The sequence below is a fragment of the Dipodomys ordii genome, unplaced genomic scaffold (assembly GCF_000151885.1).
Source record: "Dipodomys ordii isolate 6190 unplaced genomic scaffold, Dord_2.0 Scaffold36, whole genome shotgun sequence".
NCBI lineage: Eukaryota > Metazoa > Chordata > Mammalia > Rodentia > Heteromyidae > Dipodomys > Dipodomys ordii.
In genome coordinates, this window is record NW_012267252.1 from 16127367 (window position 1) to 16154258 (window position 26892).

General features: G+C 33.7%; 1 protein-coding gene across 1 annotated transcript in view; it reads left to right on the forward strand.

Annotated features, from left to right (window-relative positions):
- Positions 1 to 26607, forward strand: part of Ccdc172 (coiled-coil domain containing 172) — a 49802-nt gene extending 23195 nt beyond the window's left edge. Inside the window, exons 3-8 of the mRNA XM_013017708.1 lie at positions 3220 to 3336; positions 4944 to 5109; positions 8709 to 8810; positions 9166 to 9268; positions 25371 to 25458; positions 26572 to 26607. Of these exons, the coding sequence (XP_012873162.1) occupies positions 3220 to 3336; positions 4944 to 5109; positions 8709 to 8810; positions 9166 to 9268; positions 25371 to 25458; positions 26572 to 26607 (612 nt within the window). The remainder of the gene's footprint in view (positions 1 to 3219; positions 3337 to 4943; positions 5110 to 8708; positions 8811 to 9165; positions 9269 to 25370; positions 25459 to 26571) is intronic.
- Positions 26608 to 26892: the final 285 nt, after the last annotated feature.

Sequence of the window (26892 nt, forward strand, 5' to 3'; positions counted from 1 at the left end):
TCTTCCTTTTCCCAAGTAATCTTTCTTTTTCTTTCAGTGGGTAGTTTTAGCTGTTGTTGAGAACTGATCCATAACGTAAAACATTTCTGATTTTCATTAATTATCTCTTTAAAATGTATTCATTTGGTAAGTAATGTTTTCTCCCTTTCTGGGTTTTTGACATGAACCATTTATAACAAATTAGTTTTAGAAACAATTAGAATTTGGGAATTTTTATTGTACTTTTTTTATTGTGAAAATACTGTACAGAAGGGTTACAATTACATGGGCAAGACAATGAGTACATTTCTTATCAAACATTGTAGCCTCCTCCTTTGTTTCCCCTTCCCATCCATTCCCATCCTTCCCCCGCCCCCCGTCCCACCAAAGTTGTAAAGTTCATTTTCAACATAGACTTGTACATCTCATTGTTGCAATGGGTCCACCTGTATCTCTATTTAAACGATTTGTTTTTCCCCTTCCCCTCTACAAATTACACTGACATGAAATACAGTGAAAGCAGGGGTTATACTGTGGGGTAGGGACATACAAAGCAACAAAGAAATAATCTTATAAATGTGTTAGAAACAATCTCATGAGAGAAAAAAACATTTGAATACATATATTTATCATTTTTTGTTTTATATTTATAATAATTATTATACTTGAAATAATTTAATTGAACAAACTAATGTTTATCTAACACAGTAATTATTATTACAACCATTTTGGGCAATAGCAATTTTGAATTAGGTGTGCACAGCAAACAGCACTGATGGACCAAATATTTAATAGTTTTTCTAAAAGTCCCTTAAACCTGTTTACTTTCTCCCTGTCTCCCTTTTTTTTAACAGAGTTTGAGCTGTTGGCTTTGCATTTGCCATGCAAGTGGCTGTGCCTCCAATCCTTTTTGTTTTTTCAGATAGAGTCTCACATTTTTGCCCAAAGCCAGTCTTGATACATGATCCTTCCACATATATCTCCAACATAGTCAAGCTTGTTTTTTCTCATTAACTTTTTCCTAGGATGCCCTCAAATAGTAATCTGATGTAATCTCTACATCTTGACTAGCTAGCATTACGGGTATGTGACACTAAGCCCTGGCTTAAATCTATGAAAGTTCAACTTATTCTATTTGGAGTCCTTTTATACCTTCACAATTACTATTTCATTACTTTGAATTAGTTCTGATATTTCTGTGTTAGTATCATGATTTTGAAAAAGTGGAAATCAAAAGAGATTTTATTCTTTAATTTACTCTTAGTTAATTGTATAACATTTATTATTGTACTTCTCTGGACTTTATTCTCATTTACATATTAAGAGATAAATAGTCCTGGTGCAATTTCTTATTCTAAACAAATGTTTAGGATTCATGATCACCATTTACTTTCCCTTGTTCCAATTTATGTATCATTTTATAGATATGTATACATGTATTCTAACTTCTATCTTCTCATATAGTAATATACCAACTGTGTAATTATTTTCAAGTTTTAGTTCAATTCCTTTGATCATATAAGTTGTATTTTTCTCTATTAATACCTTTTTAAAAATTGAGTTGATGAGAACAGCACTTTGTGCTGTAGGTGTGAGAAGATGTGTTCTAATATATAATATAAGATCCATATTTTTATTTTATTTCAATTGTTTTTTTAAATGCCAGTATTCTTAGGATTTTGTAGCAATAGTATTTCAAAATGTCTTCAAACTTACCATTTGCTTCTAGACTAGACTATTCCTGTATTCTTTACTATTCAATATCTTCTGGGACAGAGATTTCACAATCTGCCTTTCACCTTGAGAAGTTCTTATAACTAACATAAATCTTGCTTTCTGCAATTTGAGGTGAATTTATATCCTTTTTCTTTTCTCTGTAGGGATGGGAACGGCCCCAAACTGGAAGTGATGTGTTTTTGTGAGGGCTAGTACTGAAAATTGTAGAAAAATTATTTTTAGCTTGGCATTAGTCTTAGCTTTTGTATATCAGGCTGTTTTTCATATCCATATCTCAGGAGCTACCGTTTTTAAGTCCAAATGAAATAGTTACATATCTGATACCAATTTTTATTATATTACCTGCTCTTGAGAACCAAGTGAAGTTTTAAAATAAATGAGTTCTTATGTGAACTAGGGAATAGAAAAAGTTCTCTTTCCTCATATACATATAAAACACATCTCTGTTGGTCTCTGTAATTGTTTACAAGGAATCTGTTGGTTAAATGCCTAGAAGGTAAGATGGCTTTAAATTAAACTGGTTTATATAGCATTACTAATCAACCGTTGCAGACTTCGATAATAAAGTAAGATCCCCCAGAATAAATAAATGAAGTAAAAAATGAGTTCCCCAAATCTATCTGAAGATGGGCACAATTCAATTACTTGGGAAACAGAGATAAGAGAATTGTGGGCTTAGGCCAGGCTGGGGGCAAGAGTATGAGACCCTATCAAAAAATAGCTAAAGCTCTAAGGATTGGGGCTTGGAACAAGTGGTAGAGTACCTGTCTAGCAAGTAGTAAGTCCTTGATTTCAAACCTCAGTACCATTGAAACAACAACAAACCTTGAGAAATTTAACCACAGTTATGTTTTATTTGATATGACATGTATTTTGTATATTATATTCATTTTGTTATAGGAATGATTTATCCACCCATAGTAAGTTATGAGAATACATGTGTTCTTTTCAAGTGAGCTGCCTTGAAGAAGCAGTTTTATTGTATATTGTGAGAAAGCTTTAGTCTATAAGGAATGAACTGTGCTAAGTATAGGGAGGAAAAAGAAAACATAACTTTTCCTTGAGAAGCCAGTAATCTTTCAGGGAAAAAGAGACTATACAATTGTAATAATAAAAGCAGGTGCTGGTGACTCACACTTTTAATACTAGCTACTCAGGAGGCTGAAATATGAGGATCACAGTTCAAAGCCAGCCCGGGCAGGAAAGTCTGTGAGACTCTTATCTCCAATAAACCACTCTGAAAACTGGAAGTGGCACAGTGGCTCAAGTGGTAGAGCGCTAGCCTTGAGTTGAAGAGCTGAGGGACAACACCCGTACCCAGAGTTCAAGGTCCATGACTGACAAAAAAAAAAAAAATATAAGATGGTACATATACATTAAGTAGTTTAGTGTGAATTTTATGCTGTGGTTAAAGATTTAATACTATACATATTTATACTATACATATCTGTTCAGATATTTAATTAATTGCTTCCTTCTAATTTCTGTTTCTTTACTTTAAAGGTTCAACAGTTATCTGAAAAATCTTTCCTCTTACAGCTTTCAAAAACTCATGAACATGCTCTGGAAAGACAGTGCAGTGAAATTACAAACCAAAGGAATATGCTTCTTCAAACCTTTGTAAGTCTCCAACCATTTAGAAAAAATCTATTTCATATGCTTAAAAAGTATACATTTAGAAAGTTATCTCTTTGCATATTGGCAGGTAGTACTAGTTAAATAAGGAAAAATGCTAAGCCCTATTTAAAATTAGTGGTAATGTAATATAAATTGAAGGAGTTCTATTGGCAAGGATGTAATAGTTTGTTTTGTCAGCACTGGGGTTTGAACTCATGGCCTTGTGCTTTCTTAGCTTGCTTGGTGGCTGACACTCTATGTTGAGCTCTACCACCAGCCGGTCTTTTCAATAGTTGTTTTGGAGATGGAATCTGAGGTGCCTTTTTTTCTGCCCATTCTGGCTCTGAATAGTGACTATCCAGATCTTAGCTCTCCGATGAGCAAGGGTTTCAGGTGTAAACTACAACTGCCTGAAAGAAATTTTTGTAGCTGTAATATTACTAAAAAGAGTAGTGCAAGACTTTGAAAAGTGCTCAGGTTTCAAGAGGTCACATTTTAGGAATAGATGTGGGGACAAGGATTGACACAGTTTGTGTCAGAAACAACACTGGACAGAGGTTTGATCTGACTTGTGTTTAGTTGATATTTTAAAGAAAATACATTTAATGATATTTAAAATACAGTTCAAATGTCAATACCAAACACTGTAGTCATTTTGAATAACATGGCCAATTTCTGTGGTTTGTAATTAGTTATCTCTTAAAAACAATAGAAAAGTCCAATAATATTTTAATTGTAGCGTTGTAAAAAAGTATAGCTTTTTGCATTGTCCAAATTTTAAAAATTCTCATTTCCATGGTTTGTTGATTTTTAATAATATGTAAACTATGTTAGAATTTATTTTAAAATGAGTATATAACTTTGCCTTCATCAGTTTACATTTCTAAAAAGGTTTCTTTGGATATGCTAGCTTGATCATATTTTTCTAATAAAGCAGTCATTCTTTTTTTTTTTGTCGGTAGTGGGGCTTGAACTCTGGGCCTGAGTGCTGTCCCTCAGCTCTTCAGCTCAAGGCGAGCGCTCTACCACTTGAGCTACAGCGCCACTTCCAAAGCAGTCATTCTTTTCAGTAGATTTTCAAGTTTAGTCATTATTGGGCCACCCAATTTGATGTTGTAATGATGGCATATATGATTATAGAGTTTAATTCACTAATAAGCTCAATATAATGATGACTGATAGTATTTCTATCTCAATAATTACCTCAAAACTTGAAAGAGAGCTTTTTTATTACATAATAACTTCAGTTTAAAAAATATTAGTAGGGGCTGGGAAGGTGGCTCAGTGGTAGAGTGCTTGCCTTGCGTGCATGAGGCCCTGGGTTCATCAGCACCACATAAATTGAAAAAAAAAAATGGAAGTGGCACTGTGGCTCAAGTGGTAGAACGCTAGCCTTGAGCTGAAGAGTTGAGGGACAGTGCCCAGGCCCAGAGTTCAAGCCCCACGACCAACAAAAAAATAATAAATACTAAAACAGTAAGCATTTTTTATAGTAATATGAGAAAGTTTAATTGATTCTTTTGTTGTTAATAGTTCTATTTTAATTTACATAATTAAAGAAAGATACTGCAACCAACATTTGTGTTTTATTTCTAATTTCTATTTTTCAGGAGGCTATTAAGAAAAAAATGACAGATGAGGAGGAAAAATTTATTAAGGAAATTACAGACTTCAATAATGAGTTTGAAATATCAAAGAAAAGAGATCTTTTGGTGAAAGAAAATGCGAAGATTGAAATATCTGATTTAGAAAATCAAGCAGAAATTTTGGAAAGAGGTATTAATAAACTTGCTATCTCATTATTTGGCATTCTTGGGAATACGTTATCTTGAATGAATAAATGAATTTTATAGAAATTTTAATTTCATAAGCAGACTGGGTTGTTGCATAGTTATTCTCTTGCTTCTATCTTAATTTTCCTAATGAATATGTATACATGTACAAGCATATCTATAAATATATACACATATATGTATATGCACATATATGTAAATAAATTTATAGATGTATATATAATATATACATTATTGTGAGCAGTTTCACATTCCTTAGAAGTTCATGTTATATAAGCATTTTACCTTTCACCCAGCATATATATATATATTTTTTTCTTATTTGTTATTTGATAGATACTGTTTTAGGTCCTGGGTGTGTAGAAATAAAAAGTATGAGGAACAAATATGGAGGCAGTGTTTATAGTACAATATAAAGTATTATAGTGGTTAGGATTAACTGGTGCTATGAATTTTATCTTACCATTAATCTATTATAAGCTAGAAAATAAACTAGCATGTAGTAGAGCAAATTTTACTTAAGTAAGACTAGTATGAAAGTTACTGCAGTCTATGATCATATAGAATTAAATCAGTTGCCAAAGAAAGAAGGGATTGAATTAAGGAAATGCTTAGGAAGAATAGCAGGATTGTAGTTAGACAGAGATTGGGAAAAATCCAAAATAATCATTGTTTTCAAATTTGAGAAATTCTATTGTAACATTAGCTTAAAATCCAATGTCTCACATGTCCAATTGCAAATGAGGCTCCTCTGTAATCCTTAAGTATATTTCTTGTTGATCCAAAAAACTCAAAATAAAGAAAGCAGTTATCTACTAAAGTGTTCAGTATACTACAATAACTAGACATAGGATATTTGCAGGGACACATTGCAGAAAGGGCAAATACAGGAAAAAGCAGGAGTGTCAGTGCCCTGTAGTTATTCTGAAGTCCAGCTATAGAAATATTAGAAATTTCTCTATTAGATCTCAGTCATCCTCCCACTTGGAAATGATTCTGTATGGTGTATCACTTGCCCTTTTCCTCTTGCTTCCAGTCTCTTTTCTATAAAAAGCTATCTTGTACTTTTTTTCTTTGCCAATTTCATTAGCTGATGCCTTGGAACTCTATTAGATGGTACTTTGCTTATCACTAACTTTTACAGAAATGCTTCAGGATCTCTGTTAGTAATCATAATGTCGAACTGCAGGTTATTAGCCACTCCTCTCTCTTTCCTTCCTACCCCAGATCTTTGTAAATGATCATGTCCTTTTCCTATTTCAATATAATTGTAAATTTTATTAACTAATACATTATTAACCTTGTGCTTCTAATATATGGTAAAATTCTATTGTTATTGTTCCTTTAAGACTTTTGCATCAGTATTTATAAGTGAGCCTGATCTTCTTGTGCTTATATATTGTATTGACTTCACAAAGTTTTTTTTAATGTTTTCTTTCTCTAGTTAGAAAATGAAAATACTGAAATTATCTGTTCCTTCAAGAAAGAGTTTGTGGTGACTTTTCCTCCCTAGTAGGGCAAGGAGTTGTTCAGATTTGTCCAGATTTTGGAGCTGTTCTCCCAGGGCAGTTTTAGTTTCCATTTGTCTTCTTTCCTGTCAGTGTTTACTCTTCCATTTCCTCTACTAATTTGTGCCACCACCTATGTTATTTCCTGACACTTGAATTTTCTCTCTCCCTTCTACCCATGGCTTCTCCCTCTGACCTTTCCCACAAGCTTTTGATGGTAACTGATTAGTCATCCAGTTACATTGGATTTTGAAAAAAAATCTCTAGCTCTTCATAGCTGATTTTATTACTTAGTACTACACAAGTGCTTTTTTTCACTTCCAGACTTTTTTTTTTGATTAATTGATTATTTTTGTCAGTCTTGGGACTTGAACTCAGGGCCTGGCCACTGTCGCTCAAGACTAATAGTGCTCTACCACTTGAGCCACAGTGCCACTTCAGCTTTTTCTGAGTAGTCCCATTGGAGATAAGAGTCTCATGGACTTTTCTGCTGGGGCTAGCTTTGAACCATGAATCTCAGATTTTAGCCTCCTGAATAGCTAGGATTACATGTGTGAGCAAACAGTGTTCAGCTTTGTTATTTTTTTTTAACCCTAGTGTTTTCACCTTAATATTTCTAGAACATTACCATCTATTTATTTTTGAAGTATTATTACCACTGTACTGTTATATCAAGCCTCCTATGCTACGCTTTATTAAAAATCTCTTGTTAGTGTCATGATAAACATAGCAAACCAAGTTTCTCAACATGTTTTGTCTTTTTCCTACAGTGTAGTATCTCTCCAAAAGCTGGCCCAGCAGCTTTTGCCCTTGTGTTAATAGTGCACTAGCCAGTCTCTTATTTCCTTATTGCAGTGCTTTCTGCCTGGGGACTTTAGATTCAGAAGTCGTCTTATCTTTTATCTTGTTAAGTTGGTCATTCTTCTGATCTCAGACCAAATGTTACTTCCTCAGGAAATTCCTTGGTACTGGCTCTTAAAAGAGTTCCAGATTAGCTCAGTTTCGCTGGATATGGTCTCTCATAGTTTTCTATACTTTTTCTTCATAGCAATGTAATTTCATACTTATTAATTCATGTCTATCTATCCACTGCAGTACACCTTTCTGTGGGGATAGAAGCTATATTTTTATTGCAGATGTATTTTTTATGTCACTGTCCTGGAGCTCAAACTTAGAAACTGGGCACTTTCCTGAGGCCTTTTTTGTTCAGGGTTACTGCTCTACCATTTGAGCTACAGCTCCACTTCTGGCTTTTTGATAATTAATTGAAGATAAGAGTCCCACAGACCTTCCGACCTGGGTTGGCTTTGAACCATGATCCTCATATCTTAACCTCCGGAGTAGCTAGGATTATAGGTAACAGCTTTTGGCACCTGGCTTACAAATGTATTTTTGAAATTCACTTAGTACATTCATTCATTTATTCATTCAGTGATATTTATCGTGTGCTTTTATGTATCAGACACTGATATGAGCCACCAGTGCCCAGCTGTTTTAGTTTGGAGTTCAGGAAGACAACTAGAATGTTCAACTGTGTACTTGAGAAGATAGGTTTACACAATGAAAAAGTTACAGAATTTTGTATACAAGTCTCGAGTCTTTGGTTAAGGGAACCAGTAGAAAGGAAAAGTACTAATGAACAAAAGTAGAAGGTAAATGACTCTAAGAACTCACAGAAAACTTGGAGATACTCACATTCACTCTTATCATAAAACAAAAAATTTATTACACAAAAAAGCCCTGTCTTAGTAAGATAGGAGTAAATTAATAGATTAAGTGCTTTCTAAAAATGTCTGTCTGCCTCTCTATATTAAAATTTTCTTTTTGTTTCTGTAAAGAATGCCATTGGAATCATGGTAATGACTGCATTGAATCTATATATTGCTTTGAGTAGCATGGACATTTTAACCATATTAATTCTTTTGATTCATGAACATGGGATAACTTTCTGTTTAATTTTGTCTTCTTCAGTTTCTTCAATCCATATTTTATGGTTGTTCAGTGTACAAATCTTTACCATTCTGATTAAATTTTTCTCTAACTAATTTTTGGATATTGCTATATTTGTTTCTAGAAATAAAGTTAATGAAAAATGATAATAACCATTTAAATGAACTTCAAAAACAAAAGAATGAATTGATGCAAGAATTATTTAATCTCCAAAGAAAACTTAAAGGTAACTTTATTATGAGTCAGTTCATTTTGAAGACAATATTGCATTACACACATTATTATTATTATTGTTATATTCTTTCAAAATGACTTAACCAGTTCAGATATAGTGCTCACATTGGTATAAAAAAGGAATACACACAGCACAGAATTGTGTGTTAGAACTAGTATTCTTAATGTCACAAATTTTGTGAAGATATTTTTGTGTTTTGAATTGCTATATTGAAATAGACTATGAAATAGACTATGCGTATTTGATAAGCTATACCAAAAATTAGAGTATTTTGCATATGAGGAAAACAAATAACCTTTATTTTTAATTTTAAAGAATGTGAGACTTTTTTTAAAAAATCGTTTAGTTCTTCAAGATGAAGAGAATGAAGCCATTTGCACGACCAAGTCTCTAGAAGCAGAAAAAATAAAAATCAACAAAAAGCCCCAAAGTGATTCAGAATGTTTAAGGTAAGAGTTAGCTATGATACTTTTCTATAAAATATGGTAATTTTTAAGTTTAAAAGATTTCATCACAAAGTCAAATGCAATATATATTTAAAGTTCCATCTAGATATAACTAAAAAGTTAACATTTCACTGGCTAGAAAGTACAATGTGTAAGTTCATTGGATTGACAATAAAGAAACCATTTTTTTCTCTTATCTCTCATGCTCATGGTCTGTTATTAGTATCTCAACAGGTAAGTTAACTCTTTTTACTTATTCCTTTCTTTTTAGGGGGAAACAATTGAAACTATAATAATCTTTCTATATTTCAGGTATAAATATCATAATCTATTGCTTTACTTGAAATTTGCTACTCGAGTTTACTCCCTAAATAATTGAAATGTGGTTTTGGTGCTGAATATTTACATTTTTTATGTATGTAATAATGGCTGATGTTTGGAATGACATGCTTATAAAAGAAGCAAAGATCTTAGTTTTTAAAAATTTGACTATTATTGATTATTCATGGTCATATTTTCTGGCTTTATATTAAGGAATTCCTTTACTTTCCAGGATTAATATGAGGAAAGTAAACCTCATTACTGACTCCATGAAGAAGTAAATGAAGCCTTCTTTTACATAAATCATATAGGAAATATGTCCACTAGAGCTGAACAAATGTTTCATATTAGCAGTGTGTTGCCTTAGGCCATAATTTTAGGAGATAGTGAGAAAATACTTGGAATTTAATTTTATATTAGGTTTTATAAGCATAAAATATCAGTCTCTTGGGTGATGTGTGTGATACAGAATGAGTTTCTTAATGACGATCTGCTCATTGATTTCTTCACATTCTTAAAAATGGGCATGCCCACTGGTATCATTATACTTAGTTGCATGAAGGCTCCCAATATGAACTCCAGTTTTGTGGGTTTATCACTCAATCATAATTTTTCCCTGAGTTAGGATTAAACACATAATCTTTTAGAGAATGATTTTCCTTCATAAATAGTGACAAAGTGAATTTGAATAGAATATCAGTCCATTATCTAGCCATTCTTTGATTTAAACACTTATTAATGACATACTAATGTTTTATCAATTCCCATTTTAAATTGTTTGGTATGTGTACTTAGTTTCTCTTTAGTACACATCATAAAAGTTTTCCTAAGTATGAAGAACAAAATTAAGGTACTGTATATAAAGGTTTTCCTAGAAAAATACCATTATCCTTATTGTTAATGTAACAAGAAACTAATGATGACGATAAATAATGTGACATGTAAATTAATACCAAACTTAAATTGATTTTGTTCTAAAATTCTGGGATAGAATAGTCTTTTTCATCTAAGTGTTAAGAAGTATATTGAATGTTATCATAGTTGCATTTTTCTTATTTTTTTTTAGTAGGTTTGACCTATATTGCAATAGGTGTTATTTTTAAACAGGATTTTTCAAACTTGGCACTTGGAATTTTAGGTCAGACGATTCTTTGTTGAGAGTGGCTGGCCTGTGTAAGGTGTTCAATAGCCTCTGTCCACTAGATGAAATAATCCCCCTCCAAACTTGCTGTGACAACCGAAATGCCTCCACACACCGCTAAATATTTCCATAGCAGGAGTGGGAAGGCAACAAAACCATCCTTAGTTGAAAAATGTGTTTCATTTATTACACCTTTGCCTTGATTAAACTCCAGTAAGAAAGACATTACACAAGAATGCTTCAATATCAATCAGTTCATCACTATGAACTTGTTTCTCTAGTTATCCTCTCCTATCCAGTTTCCATTTCCTTGTTTTCAATTACTCATCATAAACTATGTCTGAAATTTTGGGAGATGTGCTTTCGTTTCTGCTTTCTCAGTAAACAGAATCCCTTACCATATTTTGTTAGTTTTACTTTCAAAATACATGGTTTGAATTTACTTCTCTTTATCGATTACTTCTATGTAAGTTATAGCTACGACTCTCTTTTACCTATGTCTCAATAAAAGTCTCTTCTACTCTCCTTTCACCCTCTGGTGTCCTAATGTGGCCTCCGTGACTCTTCATCATGTTATCTTCATCAGGGTCTTCCTTCTTCAAACTGCCAAACTTTTCTTTCAGCTAAAAGCTTTGCAACTATCTTCTGACTCTTTTTTTTTTTTATTGTGAAAATACCGTACAGAGGGGTTACAATTACATGGGCAAGATAATGAGTACATTTCTTATCAAGCATTGCAGCCTCCTCTTTTGTTTCCCCTTCCCATCCCTTCCCATTACCCCCCCCCCCGCCCCACCCCTCCTACCAGATCCCCCCCCCACACACCAAAGTTGTAAAGTTTGTTTTTCGACATAATGACTTGGACTTGTACATCTCATTGTTACAATGGGTCCCACCTCTTTCTGACTCTTGAAATTATTTGTTCTTCACTCTTGTTTGCCTCTCAACTACCTGATGAGTCAAAACTCATCCTTAGATTTTAGATAGAATGTTTCCTTAAAGAAGCCTTTTCTAGCTGGGTGCCAGTGGCTCATGCCTGTAATCCTAGCTACTCAGGAGGCTGAGATCTGAGGATTGCGGTTTGAAGCCAGCTGGACAGAAAAGTCCCTGTGAGACACTTATCTCCCATCAAACACTCTTAAAAAACCAGAAGTGGCTTCGTGGTTCAAGTGGTAGAGTGCTAGCTTTGAGCACACAGAGGCTCAGGAACAGCTCCTAAGCCCTGAGTTCAAGCCCCACAACAGACAAAAAAAAAAAAAAACTCTTTCTTACTTTTAATTGAAATCATATATTTTCCCTAATAGTACTATGTATTTTTCCTTTGTAGAACCTGTTCCATATTGCATATTTATGTACACACACACACACACACACACACACACACACACACAGAGTTGGTTTTCTGTGTTCACAGAAAACTTGTGTATGAGTTTTTTTTTCCTGGTCCTGGGTCTTGAACTGTGGGCCTGGGTGCTGTTCTTGAGCTCCTTTTACTCAAGGCTGGCACTCTACCACTTGAGCCACAGTGCCACTGGCTTTTATGGTGATTATTTGGAGAGAAGAGTCTCATGGACTTTTCTGTCTGGGCTGGTTTGGAACCACAATCCTTAGTTCTCAGCCTCCTGAGTAGCTAGGATTATAGGTGTGAGCCACCAGCACCTGGCTGTAATTCTGGTATATTAGCCCATGATGGTTCATTTATCAGTCTATTCGGTAGTCTTGGAGTGTTCATCTTTCATTTTCTTCATCTAGCCAGTGATTATATCTACATATGATTGGGTTTTTACTCAATAAAAGTAAAACTTCATATGTTTGTTTTAACATTTGCAAAGTCCTGATGTATTGTTCTATCAAGATAGCTTCAGTTGGCAATGAAATGGTCTTCCTACTTCAATATGGAAAATTTTTACTAGTGCAATTCTCCAGAATTCCAGCTGCCTCTATACTCCTTATCTTGTGATAAGAAGTGACTCAATCTGACCAGAATTTGGAAGAGTAAAGCCCTTTTCTTTTCCCTTTCGCTTTGAAAGGTTGCTTTCCCTTCTGCTGTGGTTTTGCAGTGGTAGGTTTCTATGAAAGAAAGCATATGGGTTCTGGTACCATCTTGAATGATAGCAGGTAGGTTATTCTAATTCCTGGTTTTAATATTAGAAAATGCTGGTCTGGAAAGATAAATCACATTCTCCAGAATCTTCTATATCAATAATAACTGGGATAGCTTTGCCCCTTCTTCCTTCATTATTTTTCAGTTGGACAGATTTGATGCGGGAACGTTTGCTATTTGTTGAGTCTCTGTGAACTCCCCAAATAAATTATTACTCAATTCCAGGGTTACTAGAACAGTTCTTGACTATAGGATATTTGGATTTGGTTTTGCTTGGTTTTGTATAGGTTCTCTATAGGTAGCCCAGACTGGACTGAAATTCTGAGATTACAGGCGTGTGTCACTACACTTGTCATTTTAACTTTTTAATTACTGCAAATAGTAATATGAGACAACTTTAAACATTTTACACATTTTAATAACTACAAAGCTCCTTTCTATAGTGATTTTTTACATCTTGTATAATCAATTTTTGTGTGTATTTAATACAACAGGAAACTTTCATCAGAAATAAACCTGCAAATTCAACAGCAGGAGATTTTCATTCTGTACACTTAAAAGGTAGTACAGTTGTGTGAAGGGCATATTTGCAATGGAAACTGTACAAAAATTAATCTACATCTGCTACTGAGATATTCCAAAATGCATTTATAGGTAGTAATAAAGCAGTGCTGTTACCTCTTCTGTGAAAAAGTCATCCTCTTAAGCTGGTCATAAAGGTCACATTGATGGTCCTTTGATTTATACAAAGGCATAAACATGTTATAGTACTGAAACATCCCAACTGCTCTAAAAGATACACTGATAAATATGCATTTTACATGTGTATTTTTATTTCATTAAATATATCCATATATTTACGCGAGTAGAATATACTAACTGAATTTTAAAAAACACTATGAAGATGTAAAACATCAGAATCTCCCTTTTCATCACCTCATTCTCATGCCAGAGTTAGGACACTGTTAAAAGTTGGGTGTGTATGCTGTCAGGATTTGTGTGTTTCTGTGTGTGTGTGTGCACATGAACACATGCACATGCATGCCAGTGTGTTCATGTTTATTTAGAAAAATGAGAAAATGGTAATGTACTTGTCTGCAGTTTGCTTCATTGTTTAACAGTTGTAGATATTTTCCACATCAGTTTGCACTGATCAACTTCATTTTAAAAACATCATTGGCTGCCTCTAAGTTAGATTTTATAAGGAGTATTTCTAAAACATTCTTTATAATATAGTACTAGATTGTTATCCAGGCAACATTTAGAAAAATAGTTCTTTTTTTTTTTTTGGGTCCGGTCATGGGGCCTGAACTCTGGGCCGGGCACTGTCCCTCAGCTCTTCAGCTCAAGGCTAGCGCTCTACCACTTGAGCCACAGCTGCACTTCCAGCTTTTTCTGCTTATGTGGTGCTGAGGAATCGAACCCAGGGCCTCGAGCATGCAAGGCAAGTGCTCTACCACTGAGCCACCTTCCCAGACTTGACTCTATTTTTTTTAATAAGAATTAACTCAAAATGGAGAAGTTTAAGATTATTTTTGTTTTAAAGTCTTGAAATGCTAAATAATTATATATGTGTCCTAGATTAATCCATAACATTAATTTGTAATATTAATCTTTTATATCTTTTTATATGCCAAGAAACATTTATTAATACAAAAATCTTTATTTTTGTTCCAGGGTCAAGTTTAGCTATGTGTTTTGTTAATATTTCTGTTGACTCTGCATTTTTTCTGGTAGATCATCATTTATTCACTCACAGAAGTATCTGCAGCATTGATTATATAGCCTTCAAGCTAATAGAAATCTCCTGTTTTGTGAATTTTTGGCACATGCTACAGTTATTAAAGCTTCTAAGTAAATACAGAGGTAATTTTGATGATAGATTAAGTTGATTATTTTTTAAAGTTATATTCGAGTTCATTTTCATAAGTTTAGGAGAAAATGAGTACTACACAAATAATCACTAATTATTTTCTAAATCCACTGGTATCTTATCATTCAGGTCTCTTTTCATTTTCATATGTTTATAAACAAATCCCTTTGGTGTGGAAATGGAGATAATGACTGGAAATATGTGGTAAAAGGACATGCCTAGTCCAACCAACCCAGGATTTAGAGTAAGAGTAATGCTCCATCCTACAGATCCTCAGAAGACTCCTCTGGTTCAGCCTGAATACCTGTGAATGATCTTGCCCACCATATGTGACCTGGATTGTGGAAAGCATAGTTTTATATTTTTTTCATTGTAATTTCACACACTTATTTTTGAAACCTACTTTCAGAAATAAATATTATATAAAAGAGGAGCAACGATATTACTATACTCACTTCTAAAGAGTAATTTTGTGTTTAAATAGCACCAAAACAATTTTATGTGAATTAATGTAGAGAAATAATATTAAGAAAATCAGGGCTGGCAATAAATAAGTGGGCTAAAGACTTAAAGAGAAACTTCTCTGAAGAAGAAAGAAGGATGGCCAATAGATACATGAAGAAATGCTCAACCTCCCTCGCCATAAAAGAAATGCAAATCAAAGCAACATTAAGATACCACCTCACCCCAGTTAGAATGTCAAAAATCAAGAACTCTAATAACAACAGATGCTGGAGGGGATGTGGACAGAAAGGAACCTTACTTCATTGTTGGTGGGAATGTAAACTTGTTCAACCACTTTGGAAAGCAGTATGGAGGTTCCTCAAAAGACTTCACATAGAACTCCCCTATGACCCAGCAATCCCACTTTTGGGCATTTACCCAAATGTTTACAAACAAGACCACACTAAAGCTATCAGCACAACTATGTTTATTGCAGCACTATTTACCATAGCTAAGATATGGAACCAACCCAGATGCCCCTCAGTAGATGAATGGATCAAGAAAATGTATATATACACAATGGAATTCTATGCCTTCATTAGAAAGAATGACATTGCCCCATTTGTTAGGAAATGGAAAAACTTGGAAAAAATTATATTAAGTGAAGTAAGCCAAGCCCAAAGAAACATAGGTCCCATGGTTTCCCTTATTTGCAATATCTAGTATATGTATGAGTCAAGCAGAAAAGGTCAGATAATGTGATGTTAGGAAAATGAACCCTTAGATATGTATTTAAATGTTTTTTTTCATGCATTTGTTTCTAACGCATTTATAAGATTATTTCTTTGTTGCTTTGTATGTCCCCCCCCACAGTATAACCCCTGCTTTTACTATATTTGATGTCGGTATAATTTATGGAGGGGAAGGGGAAAAACAAGTGTTTTAAATAAGGATACAGGTGGACCCGTTGCAGCGATGAGAAGTACAAGTTGTCATGTCGAAAACGAACTTTACAACTTTGGTGGGGGGGAAGGATTGTGTGGGGGGGTGGGGGGAGGCTGGGAAGGGATGTGAAGGGTAAACATAGGAGGAGGCTGCAATCAATGCTTGATAAGAAATATACCCATTATCTTGCCCATGTAATTGTAACCCCTCTGTACAGTATGTTCACAATAAAAAATTTAAAAAAAGAAGAAAAAATCGGGGCTGGGAAGGTGGCTCAGTGGTAGGGCGCTTGCCTTGCATTCATGAGGACCTGGTTTCCATTCCTCAGCATCACATAAGCAGAAAAAGCCAGAAGTGGTGCTGTGACTCAAGTGGTACAGCGCTAGCCTTGAACTGACAAGCTGAGGGACACCCCAGGCCCAGAGTTCAGGCCCCACAACCAGACCCCCCCAAAAAAAGAAACTCAAGCCATCAAAAATCTAGTGGAAATTTGTTACTTTAATAAGTAGTACATACTGAATAACTAATGTAATTAATTAAATCAAAGAGGACAAGATTGAACACATAAGACTAACACATTAACATGTAAGATTTAAAATTTCATATGCCCAAAAAGCAACATATAATGTTACCAAAATTTAACAGTAAACTGTATGACAAACAAGAAATAACAGCTTATCACATAGTCAACTGATAAAACCCATACGATAACATTCACATAAATAGTTTTCTATTTGTGCATTTATTCAACAAACAGGCATTAAATACTTCCTTTGTATCATATACTATTAAAGTATTTTACTGACTTCACTCAAATGAATAAAACAAAGTAATTTAGGTATACTGCATACCAATGAAAGGCAAATTGAAGCATTTAATGTTACTATTCTGTGTGTGTGTGTGTGTGTGTGTGTGTGTGTGTGTGTGTACTGGTTCTGAGGTTTGACTCAAGAGACTGAGTGCGATACCTGAGCTTTTTTGCTGAAGGCCAGCTTTATACCACTGAGTCACGTCCATTTTGGTTTTTCTGATAGTTAGCTGGAGATAAAAGTCTCACAGGATTCAAACTGATACTCAGGTCTCTCTCAGCCTCCTAGGTAGCTAGGATTACAGACTAGGATTTTAGCCACTGAAAGATATTCTTACCATGACCATATTCAAAATGGCCTAAGGTGCTATGCAAAGATCACTAGTACATTTCTGCCATCAAATATTTGCAAATATTGCAAATATTTGGACTACAATTTAAATTGCTTTTAAACTGAAATTACATTTATATGTGTTAATACATAAAAATTATTATGGGACTCTCTTAAATGATTGTGCAATATGACCCAATAATCTATTTATGATGTCTATCCCAATGAAAACTATTCTAAGTGCAGAATAAGCTTTGAGCACAGAAATGTTCATAATAATGTCATTTATTGTAGAAGAATTAGAAATAACTCAAATGCTCTATTATAAATGAATGATTAGGTTAACTGTGGTGTTGCCCTTAGACAACTATATATTTATTTTAAATGATATTAGTTAGCATATGTAATAAATGGGGGGAATTGTATAGTACAAGAAACAAAAGGAGAAACCAACATTATATACTCACAATTATGTAGAAATTAAAGACAAAGTATGGCTAAACTTTAATAGCATTTGAGGTTGAGCTCTAGAACTTTGGGTGAATTTTGTCCTTTCTTCTTAAACTGTTGTAATACACAATTCAGTAGCTACAAAGAGTGTACTACTGTTTAGGTTTTTCTGAGTGGTAACTGGGAATAGTTTTGGAATTGTGCAGGAACTTGGTAAACTACATAGAACATAGTGTTTTTAAACTAACTATATTAACTCATCCTAGACATTATTTGGTAATTCAAATAATGAAAGCAACAATAACTAATGCAGGCAACTCTTAGTTATTGTGTAGTTGTTGAGGGAACTCCTTTAAGCAATCAATCTAATCACTGAAGCATGATTTCTGCTTACCATGTATTGCTTTGGCTAGTTACAAATATATTAATATTCATACCATTATCAGTTAGCCTATTTTAAAGCTGGGAATAGCAATCTTTAAGTGCAATTCTAAATTCTACATCTTGATTATATGCTCAATAGGCAAATGCTTCCTATAATTTGTTCTGAATGTCCTCCTTAATTTCAAGGCTCTCTTGCTTATTATTAGGATACTAAAATGGAGAGTGGTCACTACCCAATCCTGATGGGCAAAAAGTACCTTAGAGAGTATACCATCTATGTAAACTAAAACAAGGAAGAGCAAGTAGTGAGAAAGATCTGTACTATTTTATTTGAAAAGGTAAATATATTAAAGTGTGCCTATTACATAGTAATAGCAGCAGCTAGGTACATTATGCCAACCACAGTGCATTGTTAATTCAGCATATAACTTTCATGTACTCTTTAAAAATATTACAAGAATTTCATGCTTGTATAAATATAAAACTAAAACACTTGTGATTAACAACTTATTCTCTTTGTAAATTAATCATTCATTCAGGATTATTTTTTTTGTTCCAGTGCTGGGCTTGAAGTCTCTTTTGGATTTTCTACCATGGCTGTTGCTCTACCACTTGAATCATACCTAGACTTCCACATTTTTTGCTGGTTAATTGAAAATAAGAGGCTTGTAGTATTGTCTGCCCAGACTGGTGTCAAATTTCTCTTCTCTGATTTCAGCCTTCTGAGTATCTAAGATTATAGACATGATAAAAATTATAGACATAAATTTTAATTTAAAGGTGATATACAGAGAGATTACAGTTACATAAGTCAGGTATTGAGTACATTTCTTTTTGAACAGTGTCACTCTTTTCCTCATTTTCTCCCAGTTTTTTCTCTCCCAACTTCCCTCCTCCCAAATTGTATAGTTCATTTTCAACATAATGAGTATCACTGCTGAGTTAGTTCACCTTTTCTCTCATCATTTCTGAGCCTCCTCTTCCCTTCCCCAAATCAGATAAATTTACATACAAAACAAAAGGTACAGAAATCAAAAACAGTGACAAAAGGAGGGAAGCAGAAAAAAAGAAACACAAAAAGTAAAATAAGCAATTTCTTGTTTCCATTTCTTGGAGTTTGTTTCGATAAGCATCATTTTATATGATCATATAGTTATTGAGCCCATGTGATCCTCTTCTAAGAATACCCTCCTTTGATCTCACAGTGTGAATGTTGGGAGTCCTGTTTAATTTATCATCCAAGTGAAATTTTTTTTGTCTTTTACTCTTCACTGAGTTTACTTGTAGATTTATAGGCATATTCTAATTATTACAAATGAGGGAAAACATGCAACCTATATTTCTTTGGGTCTGGCTGACTTTGCTAAACATAATTTTTTTCAAGTCTTTCCATTTTCTTACAAATCAGGCAATGTCATTCTTTCTGATGGAAGCATAGAATTCCATTGTGTATATATACCACGTTTTCTGGATCAATTTGTCCATTGAGGGGCATCTAGGTTGATTCCATATCTTAGCTATGGAAAGCAGAATGAAGCTTCATCAAAAGACTAAACATAGACTCAGCAATCCCACTCCTGGACATTTATTCAATTAACCACAAACCCAGCCACACTAAAGCTACCAGCATTGTTAGTATAGCTAAGATATAGAATCAACTCTGATTCCTATTTAATAAATTCGTGTGTGTGTGTGTGTGTGTGTGTGTGTGTTACTGCAGATTGCTAAGATATAGAATCAACTCTGATTACTATTTAATAAATTCGTGTGTGTGTGTGTGTGTGTGTGTGTGTGTGTGTGTGTGTGTGTGTTACTGCAGATTGAACCCAGGGCCTTATGAAATGAAAATCCCTTTCTACTTGGTTAGTTCAGGTCATCTTCCTCTTTCTTTAGTTAATTTGGCTTTGGGTTTGCCAATCTTTGTTGCTGTTGGTCCTGAGGCTTGAATTCAGGGCTAGGAACTCTTAGCACTTTGAACTACAGCTCCACTTCAGGTTTTTGACTAGTTATTTGGAAATAAGAGTCTCATGGAGATTTTTCTGCCCAGGCTGGCTTTGAACCTCAGTCCTCACATCTCAGTCTCCTGAGTAGCTAGGATTATAGGCATGAGCCACCGGCAGCCAGCTTAACATTTTTCATCTGTTTTTTTTTTAATCCACTGTGTTTTATTTATCTTTTGCATTGTTCTTTTGCTCTCCATTTCATTATGTTCTGCCCCAATCTTTATTATTCCTTTCCATCTTTCCATCAATTTAGGGGTATTCTTCTAAGATCTTGGAGTGCATCATTAAGTTGTTGATCTGATGTCTCTATGAGCACTCATAGCTATAAGCTTGCATTGCTTCACTAAATCTTAAGTTCTAGTAGGTTCTGTTTCATTTTCATTTAATTCATCTGTTTCATTTTCATTTAATTCTAGGAATATTTAGTTTCTGTCTTGATTTCTTCAGTAATCAACTGGTTATTCAGAAGTATATTGTCCAGTCCCCATGTGCTTATATAGTTTCTTTTGGTATTGATTTATAATTTTATTCCATTATGGTCTGGAGAAATATAAGAGCTATTTCAATTATTTATTTCTTAGACTTTAACATATGGTCCAAAATGTATCTGTTTTGGAGGTTAATATGGGAGAATGTATCTTCCTCAGCTGTTGGATGGAATGTTCTATAGATGTCCTTCTGATCTGTAGTGCAATTTTTCCCTGAAGTGAGGTGACTTTGCTGATCCTTTCTCTGGATTATTTACCAATGCAAATAGGTATTGAAATAACCACTCTGATTGTATCTGGACCTGTCTGTTCCTGTATATTCACTAGTGTTTATGAAATTGGATACACCAGAATCTGTTGCATACAAGTTTAAAATCATTACATCCTTTTGATGGATTGCTCTCTTATTAATATGAGGTGATCTTCTTTACTTTTTTTTTTTTGTCGGTTGTAAGCCAGAACTCTAGGTCTGGGTGCTATCCCTCAACTCTTCAGCTCTAGGCTAGCACTCTACCACTTGAACCACAGTGCCACTTCTGGCTTTTTCTGCTTATGTGGTACTGAGGAATCTAATCCAGGGCCTCATTCATGCAAGGCAAGCACTCTACCACCGAGCCACCTTCCAAGCCCACCTTTTCTAAAGTTTTTTTTCCTAATGTTTTGAGGAATGCTTTGTCATATTTTGTGGTAATTACAGGTAGTATTACCATAAATGTACCTGGGTATTTGCAAATCAGTATTATGAGTGAAGCTTGAACATTTTTAATACCTTTAAGGAACATTTGCATGCAATTTTCTGTGGGTTTTTTTTAATATCATGTTGTGACTTCTCCCCATTTTTTCTGTCAGGGTTTCGGACTTATTCTCCCTTGGCTAGAAAATTTCTCTATGAGATTTAGCCTTTATTCGATTTAGCCTCTATCTGTTATATATACAGAAAATATTTTTCTTCCAGAATATAATTTACCTTCAACTTTATTTATATTGTGCTCTGCAAACTTGTTAGCACAGTTGAATTTTAAAATCTTATTCTTTAAAACTACAGGTGCATTTTGAACCATAGTAAAACTCTTTATCCAAAACCAGTCTTTAAGGTAATTTGCCTATACTTTCATCTTCCCCTGTATGGTTTTGGCTTTTTAACATTTAAATATTTGATCCATTTAGAGTGGATGTACTGTGAATTAAAGTCTTATTTTAGTTCAGAATGTCTTTTTACATTCACTATTGCTTACAAATGGGTATGCAGTTGCTTCAACATTATTAGAAAGCCCAGTATTTTTATTCTTAGTGACTAAATGGTCATTTATGCTTGTATCCATTTCTATTTATGTCCTACTGCTATATTAATAGTCCAGTACTTCACTGTTTTAATTCTCATAATTTTTGTTCCTGGCCTGGTTTCTTGAACTCAGGGTAGGATTTAATATCTGATATGGCTAGTCACCCCCTTTTTTGTTTTTCTTTCTTTTTTTCTTTTCTTAGTGGTACTGGTATTTGACCTCGGGGCCTTAGGTTTGCAAGGTAAGTACTCTTGCACTTTTTTTTTTTCCAGGACTCTTCTGCAAAGAACAATATTCAAAGCTTTCCTTGAATGTTTATCCTTTTCATATGAACCTTAAGGTAGTTTTCCTTAGTGGCAGGGATAGAAATGTACTAGTGTTTGAAGTGGAACCATATTTAGTTGATTTAACTTGGTGTTATTAACATTTTATGATTTTCTATCCAAGAAAAAACAAATGCTATTTATTTTTGTAAGCCAATTTTGTTGCTTTGCTAAATAATTTTATTCCTTGGGTTTTATTATTTATTCTCCAGATACATTGCCCAATCACTTGACAATTGAAGTTCCTTGCTTTTTTTTCTCTCAAATTCTTATAACTCTAGTTATTTTCTCTAATTTCAATAGCAAGGTATTCTAACAAAACATTAGGAAGTAATAGAGGCAATGAGCATCATTGTTCCTGATCTTAAAGGGATTTCCTCTAATATCTCTCCTGCAAATAATGTGCTTACTTTTGCTCTGACATATGTTTTTATTGTATAAAAATAGTATCCATTAATCAGATTTTTATTAAATGTTTTTAATCAAGTATATGTTTTTATTGTTTTCAAAGCTTGTTTCAGTAATTTCAGAGGTAATTACATTACTTTTCTATTTAAAAATCCCTTTTAACAAGTCGTTATGTCGAAAACGAACTTTACAACTTTGGTGGGGGGGGAGAGAGAATTGGGTGGGGCAGCAGGGGGAGGATGGGAAGGAGAAACAAAGGAGGAGGCTACAATGCTTGATAAGAAATGTACTCATTATCTTACCCCTGTAATTGTAACCCCTCTGTACACTATTTTCACAATAAAAAAATAAAATAAAAATCCCTTTTAATACAAAGCCATAGATAAGTTAAAAATAAATGGGACTGCAATATCCTTTGCCAGAATTCTTAAAATCTAGTTTCTTCACATCTTTATCAACACTTGCTAACTATTAGCTTGCATTTTTTGCTATTCTATTATTTTAGCTATTATGGTGACCATTTTTGGCATTTCATTGTACTTTTCTTTGTATTTCCCTGGTCACTAATAAAATTGAACACCATTTTATATTTTTATTAACTACTGGCTATCTTTTGTGAACTATCTTAAAAATTGGGAGTTTTGTTTTATTCCCATTTTCTGTTGTGTTTTCTTTTTCTTATAGATTTATAGCTTTTTTATACATTGTGGATATAATCTGTTATTTCTTGTTTCTGATTATCTTTTTCTTGCATTATGTTTTCTTGTTGTGATATTTATTGTAAACTCATTATTCATTGTCAGTTTGGGAAAGAACTATGAATCCAAATATGTGAATGTTTCTTTCAGAAAGAATTTTCTTTTTCTATTGCTGTTATCCAAGGAATTTTGCTGCTCTGAATCCCTTGTCTTTTTCCCTTAACAGCTGGAACTCAACAGAGGTCCAAGTTGATCTAAATTTTTCATCTTTTTTTCTGGCCTAAGAGTTGCTTAACTTTGTGAAAGCACTGATACTTTTAGTATGTGTGCAAGGGGGTTGTTCAAATTCTTCATCATTCATCATCAGGAGTGCTCTAGGTCTCCAGCCACAGTTCATGGCTTATAATTATATTTTTTCCTTCACCTATGTTTAAACTTTTATTTTTTATTGTTATTAATGGTGATATACAGAGGGGTTACAGTTACATAAGTCAGGTAATGAGTACATGTCTTTTTTGAGAATGTCATCTTCCCTTGCTCTTTCCCAGTTTTTCCCTTCTTTTCCCACTCACAAATTATATAGTTCATTTTCAGCATAGTGCCTAGGGAGGACCACTGCTGCCTTTGTTCACCCTTTTCTCCTTCATTTCTGTGTCTCCCTTACCCTTCCAAAGACAGATAAATAAGCAAACAAGACCCCCAAAAAGCAGACCAAACCAAAGATAAAGTTCATTTTGATCAATATTATTTTGTATGATCAGAGGCACATAGGCATTGCCCCTTTGTGTTCCTCCCGTAAGAATATGCTCCTTTGATCTCACTATGTGTGAACACCTGGAGTACTGTTGTTTTTCCTTTGGAAAGAATGTAAATTAGTGCAACCACTATGGATATCAGTATGGAAAGTCCTCAAAGTATTAAAAAAAAAAAAGCTTCTTTATGATCAAATATCACTGTTAATCATTTAGCCAAAAGACTGAAAGACCACCTACACTTTCATGTTCATTGCAACACTATTTATAGTAGCCAAGTTATGGAACCAGCCCAGATGCCCAACAGTCAATGATTGGGCACACACACACACACACACACACACACACACACACACAGAGAGAATGGAATTTTATTCATCCATGGAAGAATGAAATTATGTCATTTACAGGAGAATGAGTGGAAAAAAACCATACTGAGTGAAGAAAGCCAGGCCCAGAAAAACAAAGTGAAACTCCATGGTCTAAAACTTTTTAACAACTAATAGCTGGTTTAACAAAATGAATATCAAGAAGCTGAAACATATGCCTTGAATGGGGGTGAGGTGCTGAGAGGAAGGCGGATGTATGGCAAAGGGTACAGTGAACAAATACATTCATAATATTCAATCTATGCATGTTAAAAAAGGAAGGGGGAACTTGATATGACCAATGGCAAAAGAGTAATGGGTGGGGAGAATGATGGAAAGGGCTACTCTGATCAAGATGTATTGTACACATAAATGAACATGTTAATTTGTAATCACCTTGTACAACCATGTGAGGATTTAAGAAAAATTAGTCCTTTTGTCAAATAAGGGCATAAAATATTTTTTAAAAGAATTCAGTTTCTTGAAGAATTTAGACTTATTTGGAGAAAAGAAACTAACATTCATTCTAACTCTCAAAATATATTTTACTTAAATATGTGTATTTCAAAGTTATTTAACTTTAGAGCAGGAAGAAATGGCAGAGGCTTTTTTTTGGTACTTAAGATTTTTCAGATGAGGACTAAAGATGCTAAGTGATTTAAACAAGCTTGTTCAATTTAGTGGCCAGAACTGAAGCAGATGTCTTCAGACATACTACTATTACCATTTCACTAACCTGTGTCAATCTTCTAATTAACATCAAGTTGTTGAGTGTCTATTATTATCATGTACCTTATTTCCTTTATGAGATTTTTTTCCCTCAAACTTTTTATATGATCCTTATAACTTTATAGAGAATAAAAATTTCTAATTCTTTGTGTTTAAGTAGAAATTTTGATTTTGGAGGTTGCAAACAGTATACTCTGTGTAATTAAAATTATTTGGAAACAAGCAGTTAAATGAATTCTTCTTTTAAAACAGGCTTAAAAAAGAATTAGAACTTTATAAGGAGGATGACATGGAAAGTGTCTGTGAAGCTCTACAAACAGAAATCGAGTTTCTGGAGTTGGCAAGTCCTCATGGTTTAACTCTTAAGATTTATTCTAATTTCTGATAAGAATGACTTTACTGAGCTACATAAGTTGAAATTAGAGTTTTGTACTTCTATAAAAAGCAAAGTGTAACAATGAATAAAACTAAAATCAGAATATAAATCTATGAAGGATTTTAAGTTCCTGAAGAGTTGAGTGTTACAAAAAGAATTTTATACAATTTCAAACTAAGTTTTAACAAATCCAAATATGACTTAACAAGATTTCCTCGACTGAAACCTTTTCTGTTATTAGAGGATTACTGTACTGAAGAAGTTTTACCATCATAATGCTTAAAAGCTTTTTGATAGGCCTAAATTATGCTTTTATTTCATTCTCAAACTTCATATTACAGGTTTTTATAATCTCAAAAACATTTGATTCAATTATTGGAAACTTACTTTTAGGTTATGTTTGAGCACTTTAAATTCTTAAACTGTTTATTTATTTAGAGTGTTTATAAAACAAGCACATTGTTTCTATGCTCCATTTTAATACAAGGTATAAATAGTTCTAATGTTAAAATACAGTTTTAATTTGATATATTACATTTAATTTAATTTTTTTTTTTTGGTTGTGGGGCTTGAACTCTGGGCCTGGGCTCTGTCCTTCAGCTCTTCAGCTCAAGGCGAGTGCTCTACTGCTTGAGCCACATACTACTTCCGGTTTTCTAGTGGTTTATTGGAGATAAGAGTCTCACAGACTTTTCTGCCAGGGCTGGCTTTGAACCATAATCCTCAGATCTCAGCCTCCTCAGTAGCTAGGATTACAGGCCACAGGCGCCCAGCTTATTTAATGCTTTTTTTTTTTTTTAACATTTTCTTGTTTAAAAAGTCTTAAATTATGTTTATAATTTCTTTTTTTCTTTTCCTTTTTATTATAGAACTATAATTTCTGTATAGGCTTTCAAAAATATCATTCAACAATGCCCAGTTATCACTGTGCTAAATTTTAGTAAATTTTATTTAATCCTTTTTGAGAATTTAGTTGGATGTAACTCAGTGGTAGCATAGTTGCTTAGCATATACAACACTGGAGTTGTATCTCAGCACTAAAAATAATTCTGTTTCTATTACATGTTTCCTTTTCAGCAACTGGCACAGAAAGATCTTCAGGAGAACAGATAACTTTTCTTGAATTGATAAACCATCTAATACTTGTCCAAAGTATCTTAGAATGAAATTGTTGCAATGGATTTATGTTTGATATCTATTACAACTGGTTTTGTGGAAGACAGAAGGTCCAGAATATTCAAAATTGTTGCTATATAAAATTGTGTTCACATTGAAATAATATTTGTTTTGTCACTTTAATTAAGGTTCTTGTGTGCTCTGATGTTAATTCCAAAGCAAGAGAAAATAAAGTGGCACTGTTTTCAGGGTTCTTAATCATCCTCCAACCTTTGAATGGAT